Genomic DNA, 10494 nt, shown 5'->3' on the forward strand with positions numbered 1-10494 from the left:
GCAAGTCATATATAAAAGATTATTGATTCAATGTTCTAGGTGATGCAACTCAAGCATCTGTATTTCTCTGTCGTATTCAAAGGGTGACACGTGAATCTCGATATCTTTTTCTGTCCATTGACCTTTCCCAGACTTGGAAATCAATGGCGACGAGCTTCCGGTTCGTGCAGCCACGTCGATGGCGTCGATCGCGGTGTCACGTGACCTGTAAATATATCGACGAGGTCGTTCGCCACGATTCGGAAGACCATCGTCGCTCACTGTGTACAGGACCGTTGACAGCAACACCCTATCCATCGAACTGCCGATATGGATTTAAGCAAACAATCCACTTACATGGTTCGCTGGGCTTTGATATCGATTCTTCCTCAGGCATAGATAACGCCCAACTCGCACGATCCTAGCCAAGGATCCACAAGATTTCGTTCCACAAGAACGAATATTAGCAACTATTCGATTCCAAAAACTCTTTCACCTCCATCCTTCAAATTTAAAACAAATAAAAAGAATCTAAACAATTAAGCTATCCCCCAATATACACAAAATAATTGCCAGACCTAACTCCATACATTCCTACACCAAAGAATTCCCAGTATATTCTCTCCATTTTATTCCACAGGAAATTTAATTTCCTCAAAATATACATTCATCCAAAACGGAAGGAGAAAACCCGATAGAAAAACGCGCCGTTTAATCAACGTTTCCGTTCGCGTTCTTGTCGTTGTCGTCGTTGTTGGTAGACGCCAACTGCTCCTCGACCTCCCGCGCAGGATATCCTGGTGTCTCGTCGGCATCCTGACGGATGCCGTCCCGACTGGACGCCGACTTTCGTCGCTCCGTCGCGGCCATGTGGTTGGGTTCATTGTCACTGGACTTTGTACTGTCCTCGTCCTCGTCCTCGGTCAACTCTGGTTGCTTCTTCTTCGGGTCGTCGCTTCCGTTTTTATCTCTGTGCGGGGATTTCGTTAGACGACCTTTGTTGCTCCGTCTACCATCCACGGTGTCGTTTTTGTGCTTGCTGGGCGTTCTGTTCACGCTCCTTCTGTTCTCGCGTTTGTTCTTTGGCGCGGCGAGTTTGTAGTACACGGTTGGCTCTCTGAATTAGTTGGGGATGATACGGATAGCGTCAGGATGGAGGGATGAAAAGTAAGGGGGAATTGAGAAATTAATATTTGCGAAGGATGTAGTTTTTGATCGAATATATCATTTAACCCTAACCTTTTCTTCATGACTCTCTTGTTCTCAACCTCCGTTGGTTCCTTCGTCCGACGCTTTCGAGCTGCAGCCTTCGTTTTCGGGTTCACATACGTCACTTTCAAGTCTATTCCCTGCTTCTTCGTCGTGGAGGTCTTCCTTCTCTTCTTCGGGACCACCGGTTCAGACGAGTTCTCTCGTCTAGGTTTCCTCTTCGTGATCAAGAGCGGGGTTCCTCGACGACGGTCCTTGCGATTGACGTAAGGGGGTTCTTCTTCACCCTTGCGGGCCCTTCGTCGCTTCCTGCGTAACTCAGGGTCGCTCCTTCTCGATTCCACCAGGGTTGGCGACACTCGAATCACTTGACCGTCAGGATCGGCTGGGATTAGGTAACCGGACTTCATACCGAACGATAGCGCCTTGCGGATGTACTTCTTGGCTTGGCGTTTGCCTACAACAGGATGTTCATAAAATATTGATGAATACTTAAATTAGAGAGTAATATTAAGAATGCATAAACCTGCATCAGATCGTGTAATTAGATCAATGTTTTACAGGAGCTGCGAAGAATTGCTGAAATGATAATTGTCATTCATCGTACCTTCCTCGATGCCAGCCTTGATGTAATTGTTGATGATCTGCACGAGGGATTTCTTCTTCAGGAGCGACCTAGTGTTATTGATCGAGCTGCCGAGCGTGATCGGCTCCACAGAGGTATTCGATACGCTACTGTTCTCGGAACCGGTGGCCCACGAGCTATTCGTGGCGTCCATCACCCTGGACAGGTTCTCCGTGGACGTTGCCCCGGATTTTGTGTACTCAGACTCCTCCATGGAGTCCGTGCTGTCGTGATAGGACGAGGTATCGTACGAGGTATCTCGGTGGTTTTCGTACTTCCGCATTTTCCCGCGAAATCGATCTCTGCCCAGGGAAACTCTACCCTCTCCACGATCTGATATAGCGTACGAGGCTGACGAATCTAATAAAAAGCGACTGTGTTATTTGAGACTCAAAGTGTATTTACTTTCAGCTGCAAAGTATTGTGTTTCGTTTTGAAAAGTTAAGGAATACATCTCTCAAATGGGAGGGTTGGAAATGTATCTTATTTTTAATTTTGTGAGCGACTAAATTTCACAATATAAAAGAGAATTGATTTGCAATACCTAATTTTTTAGACGTCCCCCAAAAATACGTTTCCAGCCCTCCATCTGAGAGCCTAAATGATTAGTAACAATAGTCTAATCCTTATTCGAAGGATTTTAATTGGAATCAGATACAGCTAAGAAGGATTGTATTACATCTTTCAAGAAGAATATTATCTGATGAATTTCCGCGGCTATTGTTGAAATTTTCTCTCAGGTTTGGCTCCAATTGGTTAATAAATTCAATTTCTCCGTTAACAATTGGCCCATTGTACGCTTGGAGAAAGGAGTGCCTCCCGCTTTCTTTGTGTCTCGGCGACGCTCTCGTCGAGGTAACTCAATCCTCTCCTCCCTTCTTAAATGCGCGCATAAAACATTTTGGCCGTGAAAGAAAGGCTAACTACTCCGAAGATTAAAATTCCCTCGCGACGACAATTAGCTTCTTTGCGATAGAAGCGAGAAACGTTCGACGTTAAAAGGAAAATCAATGCTTTCGCGACCCTACTAATGTCTGCGCTTGCCTTCTACATCTACTGCGTCCCAGGGACTGGCAAAAATCTTATCTGGACAAAAAGTTCTAGTGAGGAGCAGATGATGAGCTACTTTATCCCTGGCGTGGCCGGGTGGGACGCAAATATGTTTGAATGTGTGTCTTTATGACTCTGAATCATATACACATAAATAAATTCCTCTTTAAATATTCAACAAATTTAAGAAACGAGTATCACAATTACTAGACATTTAAAAATCTAACAAGAACGGGAACGTCACGAATAGGTTGCCAAGCGTTTTATTCGCCGTGTATGCCTCAAATAAACTATATTCGTTTTCCAATTGAAAACAACCCGTTTGCCTGTGCTAAACGGTTTTCCATCCGAACCCCTTAAAATATTTTAGTCGTCGCGAGTCCCGAGTTTTTGTTTCAGCGAAATGTAACGCACCTTCGTTGTGTTTACCGTCGTTCAACAGCCTGTAGAATAATTCCAGCGTATCGATAGGTTGACGGGTCTGCAGTCGACGTGGAAGCTCGGCCCGTTTACGATGTTGTCGATGGGAATAACGTGGCTGCGGCGAACGTTTCTTCCCCAACGAGCCTCTCGTCTTCCTCTTCGGTGGCGCCATTATTCGGTAATGGCATTTCTTTCTCCCCGGTAGGAGGAATTCTCGTGGAAAAACAGCGGAGTCGCGGTCGGCGACGGAAAAACGAACTTCCGATTTTCCTCGTGGCAATTGACAGTTGACACTTTTTGAACGCGCGAATGGCTGGCTATCAATCCCTCAATGACGCTCAATTCAACGACTTCGTCGATTGGGAAACGGTTGTCGTTAATTTTATTCGGGATTTCTGAAAATATTTCAACATGCTTTGGTTACTAAATTGACAAGACTGTGTTATATCTGCATACAGATATAAACACATGTAAACACGTATAAACACAAATAAACTATACACATAAACATGTGTGAAGACGTATCAACACATATAAAAGAATAAAATAAAAATACATCGACTCCATCGAGTCGCACAATCGACAAATTCCTCTGACCACCCAAGTACCTAACCGAACTTTTTCACCGAACGCTGCTTAACAGGTGTCGTGAAAGTTTCGCCGGGTTCGCCTTTTTACCAAGCATCGCAGACATCGATTTATCGCAGTTTGATCGTTGTTCGAGGAGTTGGCAACTTCTCGAACCACGGATCGCCTTTTTCGGCCGGTCCCTGTATCGATTACCTCGAGGATGTCGCTCTGCGGACAGGAAACTTTCGAGCGTCGTCCTTGATTTTGCGGAAACCACCCTCCCCGTATCCAACCCCTCCGTCCCCCTAGGATTCGGTGTTCTTTTCGCCCGGCCGACCACGGAGGAGAACCGCGGCTCCGTGAATGGCTCGCTTCTAGGATTATCGCGGATTTCCAGTTGCGAGCAGCACCGGAGAGTCGGCCACGTTCGATAAAACTTAAGCCAGTGGAGAACGATGCATCCTCCGGTCCTTTAATTCGCGCTTATCGCCGGTGTTAGCCGTTCGTGGAAACTTTTCGCAATATTGGGAAGTCATGCGTTACTTTTCCAACCTTTCCTGGCCTCTGTTATTAGCTACTTTCGCGATTAGTTCCGGTACTTCCTTTGAGAAACTGTTATAACTAGTTTATGGCTCGCGCTTGGGGAGCGCATTTTCTAATTTTTAGTTCTGTGAATGCCCCTCGTGAATTTCTTTGGATCTATCGAGTGACTAGTTTAGGGTTTTCGAACAATACCTACACTTTCTTTTATAAATACATATTTTAGACAAGAATGATATAAGACACTGATATTTCTATGTATAAATAAAATAACGCTAGCAGCTTACAGTTACAATTCGCTCCAAGCAACAAAATGACGGCCCATCCCGAGCACTTTGTTTCAGCAAACGAGCAGCGCTCAGTTTTCCGTTCAATCGTCCAAACGACAGGCTACGTCGTGTTATAGAAGGATTCCTCGCTGCTCGACCTATTTTCCGGAGCGTCCCGGACGCAAGCGACGACCTTAAAGTTAGAATCGCGACCGCCCTTTAGTGCCCTGGGCATTGAAAGAAAAAAAAAGCCTCCCACGGGGATTCTTGCGCATCGAGGCTTCCTTCAGTTCCTCGTTTCTCACCTGCAGCCACCCTCTCACCGTCTCGAGGTTTACGATTCCAAGAGTGAAACGAGACATTACCACGGGACATTGCTTGGACCGCGATCACGGCATACTTTCACCAACCTGTCCTTCAGAACGTCGGGTTACGTCTCGAGTAGCCGCTTCTCGAATCGTTCGGATTCGGAATGGCGGATGTAAAAGAAAGTGGATTCGGGGCTGTGCGTTGCTCCCCTTACAGCCTCACGTTGTTCGAACTCGGGACGTTTGGGACGAATTACGGCGGTGTTTTCGGTCTGGCGAGCCCGAGGTAATGTTTTCTTAAAGATTTCAACGTTAACAGAGATTGCACTCTGGTGATTCGTGGGTAAAAGGAAATTCGATGTACCTTTGTCGTTAAAGGGTCCTTGAGGACAAAAGAACACGTAAATTTCATATGTTTATACAATAATGCTACTAATAGTCTTCGATAAAAGGAACAGAAAACAAGATAAAAATTGCCACGTTTAAATATCGAAGTAAACTCGAGGACCTACTCGAACCCGTTTCCATATCACAAGCAATGAAAAATGTTTACTGTTTACCACTGTCGACCAGAAAGCAAGATTTTCCCAGCAAATGATTGAAAAAATTGTAAATTCGTACACCCAACCACCACGGTAATTGTCTCTATTTGACAGAGGAATTTCCCAAACACCCCCACACGAAGCGCCGCGGAATACGAAAATAAATCGATAACGAATTTTTATTCAGGTACGCGGCACGACGTCGAACCACCGACTCAATTTGAATTACAAAAATCCACCCACGAGCGTGTGCCGCTACGCCGCTGTAACATGCAAGGGCGGCCGTGTCTCGTGCCGAGTTAATTCACGACCGTCGCACCCTATCAAGCAGCCGCTGATTTATCGCACACTTGTGGCGCGAACTTCGCCTCAAGATTCAAGGACACCCGCGATACATGGACGCCGGGAGTCAAGTTCAATTACTCTTCAATCTACCTGAATGGTCGTCGAGGAGAAAACCAGGCGCGAACCGATAGCTTTATTGCGCCTGGAAAGTGTAAGCAGAGATGGTGGAGGGGGCGGGATTCGTGGAGAATAATTCAATATAGCGGTACGTATATTTCATGCGCTCGATACTTGAGACGTCTCACAGTGTGATATTTCAGCGGTACAGCGGGACAAACGGTAATTTTCGAAATGTTCTAAATGTGTTTATGAATATTGTTAGTGATTAATATTTAGTTGGTCCAATCGATAGATATTAAAATATAGAAAAATATCTCGCGAATACTTATTTAAATTTTATTCTCAACTTGTCATGTTCGAAAATATTACTTTCTCGAAAAACATTGTTATAATAATCTGAAACGATAAAATGCATTAAATATGTACATCGGCGATTGTGCATCCCTAAAAATTGATGCTCCAGACAAGACTACCCCCTTAACTGACTACCTTTAACTACTAATCGCACTATTTTTATATATCTTGCAATATCCCCAACAGATTTAGTCTCAAACATACTAAAACAAGGTGAAATCAGAGCAGAGTCCAATTACTACCCGGAATAATTTCAATTATAAACGAGGGTGCAGCCCCCGTAAAAAAACGAAGAACTCGGAAAGAACGTCACCTTGTACTTTATTTTCCGCGTCGTGTAATAAAGCACAGGCATTGTTCGAGCTTCCAAGACCGTTAGGCGGCGGAAAAGCAAGCGTAATGACAGGAGTGCGACACAGGAACGTCGTTAACCAACGATTGCAATTATACCCTCTCATTTAATTACGCGGAGAATGTTTTGTAAGTGTCGCGGACTCGCAGCGTTTTACCATCGTCGCACCAGCGATGGAATGGGATCGTAAGCCGACACCTAAATTACAACGTGACGACCGCAGTCTGGTAAGTGGCTACTTCTTAATTAGCTCGCTGTTTTGGTAAATAAAGTCTGTGTGTATTTTCTGTTTTGAGATTGCTCGTGCACGATGCAATTACATCTGATTGGAGAAGCAACGTTCCTTATCGATCGTCTTTGAGGAGTGTGCTTTGTTTGTGAAGCTACACACTTCACATTTAACAATTATTTAATCTTTGATAAGTTTTTAAAATATATAACTTTTTGAATGTTATATATGTAATCATTTATGCTTTGTTAAGGTGTGAAAATTTTCTCAAGTACGGATAATTGATTCTTGTTTATGGAAAAAATAGACTAGGTGACCCTTTGCCATTCTAATGAATTAAACATTGTAAATGTGGCTATCTGAAAACATCGAACGTGATAAGAGACACGAGAAAATTCGTGTACATTCAACTGCGTGTTTAATATTCATCGAACGAGTAGGAGTCGCATTTCATTTTCTTGGAACGCGTTCTCTCTTTTGCAATTGATTCGTAAATCGAACGTTCAACGTATATTTCTCGAAAGAATTCTATGTGAAGAATTTCTTCCTATTTCCGGCGTTCGTCAGCTCCTGATTCGAGGACACGTTTCCTTTGAGACGATATTTATTTCCTCGCAACTTCTCATGCTGCAACAGACTGTCACGTTTTCTTTAAAAATCCTTATAGTACCCGCCATTGCACGGAAAATTAATTAAATTTTTCTTATTTGACGATTTATTGAAGCTCCTTTCCACCTTCGGTGCTTGACATTGTCGTTTTTGAATCGAAGGATTTTTTGTATGATTGAAATGGATCCTTGGTGATAAATCCTTGAACGGATGGAACGATTTTGGAAACATTTCGCTCAGAAGGTTGGACTTCTTTGAAGTTTCCAAGTTTTGGAAATTCGAGAATTGGTTTAAGCTGGAAGCTTTGAGCGAGGCTGCCGTGGAAATTTTTCAAAAGCAGGACGGTGACGAGTGAAAATTTCATGCGCAAACTTCCTGATAGACTGACGTACATATGCGTCGCACTTTTAGCATGTGTGGCCTTGATTTTTTCTGGATTCAATACGAGCTGAAGTTTTACGTAGTTTGTGTAATTGTGAGTGGTTAAAAAACATTTTTGACGTATGGATTTTCTCACCAGTTACTAAGCACGCATTTCTTTTCATATATATTATTTCTTTTCTTTGTATCTGTCTATCGAATCAATTAGTTCGATTATGTTTCAAGTTCAACAAAATTTAATTATATTCATCGCGATCTATTTTAAATCTTATCAGAGTTATTAAAGTTTCGATACATAAAGTAAACAATGTCGTAAAATAGCCTTCACCTAGTTGAGCATCATCGCCAACTATATCCTATATGAGCGTACCGGGTGAACAATATAACTAGATCACCCTAATTACTTCCGTCGCTACTGCAGAGAACTCTAAAAATTTATCACAGCGTAAGCCAATTTTTCAAAGATTTTTAAGATCAATTTAAATCCTTTCATTAGAATGACCAACTCTTATGAGAGAATTTTATAGGAAAATTCATTTTACAAATAAAAAATATAAAAATAACAAATTTGGAGTTATAGAATTTGCAGTAATGCTACTATTAAAAAAGCATAAATACTAAAATTATAATTTCTGAATTACTCCGAACACTAATTCAGTTGATCATTCATTGATCACCCAGTATACACACCTATCCGTCAAGTCTAAAAATACAATCCAGCAAAAGTCTTCTTCCATACGCATCGACTAATCGAATATCGATTTCCCCGGTAGACCTTACCGTACCCGACGAATTTTAATTATCCCAATTAGTAATCTGATCGAGGTGAATTCCCTACGTTTCCCGTTATTTATTTCAATTAACAAAGGTGAGAAAGAAGCTACGTTGGCACGCGAGAGTGGACAACGAAAAGCAAGATGACGTGAAGCGCGTCCAAGAGGACGGATTGTTCGAGGCTTATCGCAATTCAAGGCGAATTCTGACGCATGGTTTCGAGTGCAATATTCCTGACAAATAAGGTGACAGCTATAACGATTGACGAAACCCCACGGTAATTTCCTCGCCCGCTTTGCCTCGCGGCGTCCGTTATTAGCAATATAGGTCAGCGCTCGTTATCGACACGGCCGTTCAAATAAGCTCGTCTACCTAGGAAGGTATCTGCATGCAGATAGTCGAACGATAGCGACGCACTGTTTCCTACGAGTGGTGTCGACGAGACAACTCCCACAGGAACAGATCCTCGCAATTTCGAGTCGAAAACGTCCTCGAACAGAGAATCGTGTTTTGCTGCGCCACGTGGAGGAATTAATAGCTCGAGGTGTACGGATGCTCGTGACCTTGCTTACAGACTCTGATTTGACTGTTACAGACTCAAATCAGAGTGTAGAACTTAAGCGTTTTTTGTAGTATTTTTCAAAATTTTGAATAAAATTGAACTCATATAGGAACGAAGAGAATTTCATTTTTTTCCTCGCTGCGAATAACGTTGCGGTAAAAATGAAAAAGATCGAGTGTCGAGCGATACATCAAATTCGACAGTTTCCATACGGCCAGACTACCGCGGCATCGACAACCATAAATTAGGAGACCACGCTCGACTCCCTGAAACCTCGCCTGTTTTCCTTCAGATACTCCCAATCCCTTTTCGTGGCTTTTCACTTGCAATTCCCTTTCCTTGACCTGCCCTACATGGACTTCCACTTTTTCCATAGAATCCCATCTCTCAGCTTTTCTGCATAACCAATCCCCGTATAACCCAATTCTTTCGTCGCGAGTCTGATTCTTGCACCTATCAAAACCTTAGTTTTAGCAAGGTAAACCCAAGTCTAATAGCGTGAGATATTTAGAAATTTATACGAAATCTTGTTGTACTTATAAATTTGTAACTTTGTAAATGTGCGAAGTAAAATATTTTTAATTCTGTTCTCAAAAGATTTTAATGAAATGTCGCGGCTTAATGGAATTCCGTTCGAGGTGCGCAATTAGGGTATACGCTTTAGGTTTTTGTCGATGGCTCGAGTTAGGTAGCGAAAGAACGTCTCAAGGTAACTTAACGTCTTGCAGACAGGGAGGAAAAAACCTTCTGCTCCAACAACTTGCAGCCTTCGATATTAAATCAGGGGCTACGGATTTTCGGGAAGGGGAACAGTTGTTTGAACTCGAATAGATCCTTCGCGAAACAAAGAAGATTAAACAACAAGTTCACCTAAAAGTAATATTGGCGTTGCCACGATGAAAAGTAATTTAACATTCCGAGGGTGTATTTACTGAAGGGATATAGATTTTTAGGAAGGAGATAGATGAGAATAGATAAGATAGATAGAAAGATAGGATTGCTGGGTTAAATGGCACGTTTATCTAGAAGAAATATTGGCATTAGGACAATAAAAAGTAATTTAACAGGATTTCTGTAGGAGTATTTGCCAGGGAGGCTACAGACTTTAGGGAAGGAGATTTCTTAATTAAATAACAAGTTCATCTGGCAGAAATATTAACAGTAGCACGACGCAATGTAATTTAAACCTCTGACTGAATATTTGCATCCCAAGTCAGTTTTCCATTCTACCATTCACGCCCAGCTCCAAACTTTTCATCATTAAAATCTTGGGCCACTCTAATCCCTGCTTCACTGAATTCTAATTGATACTT

The 10494-nt window shown here is 42.5% G+C and overlaps 1 protein-coding gene across 1 annotated transcript; it reads right to left on the reverse strand.

The window, feature by feature from the left end:
- Nucleotides 1–467: 467 nt before the first annotated feature.
- Nucleotides 468–3458, reverse strand: LOC128893449 (uncharacterized). The gene is made up of 5 exons (XM_054154384.1): nucleotides 3278–3458; nucleotides 3182–3189; nucleotides 1796–2135; nucleotides 1219–1645; nucleotides 468–1096 (listed from the first exon to the last, which is right to left on the reverse strand). The coding sequence occupies exons 1-5, from the start codon at nucleotides 3456–3458 to the stop codon at nucleotides 691–693; spliced, it is 1362 nt and encodes a 453-aa protein (XP_054010359.1). The 3' UTR covers nucleotides 468–690.
- Between the last annotated feature and the right edge of the window lie 7036 nt (nucleotides 3459–10494).

Source organism: Hylaeus anthracinus, unplaced genomic scaffold (assembly GCF_026225885.1).
Source record: "Hylaeus anthracinus isolate JK02 unplaced genomic scaffold, UHH_iyHylAnth1.0_haploid 3, whole genome shotgun sequence".
Lineage (NCBI taxonomy): Eukaryota > Metazoa > Arthropoda > Insecta > Hymenoptera > Colletidae > Hylaeus > Hylaeus anthracinus.

Bases quoted from the DNA above. Each gene is read 5' to 3' on its own strand.
- LOC128893449 (XM_054154384.1), bottom strand. From the start codon at position 3,458: ATGGCGCCACCGAAGAGGAAGACGAGAGGCTCGTTGGGGAAGAAACGT. The intron at 1,646-1,795 runs GTACGATGAATG...ATCCTGTTGTAG, and splicing joins CAAGGCTGGCATCGAGGAAG to GCAAACGCCAAGCCAAGAAG. The intron at 1,097-1,218 runs GTTAGGGTTAAA...CAACTAATTCAG, and splicing joins AAGAGAGTCATGAAGAAAAG to AGAGCCAACCGTGTACTACA.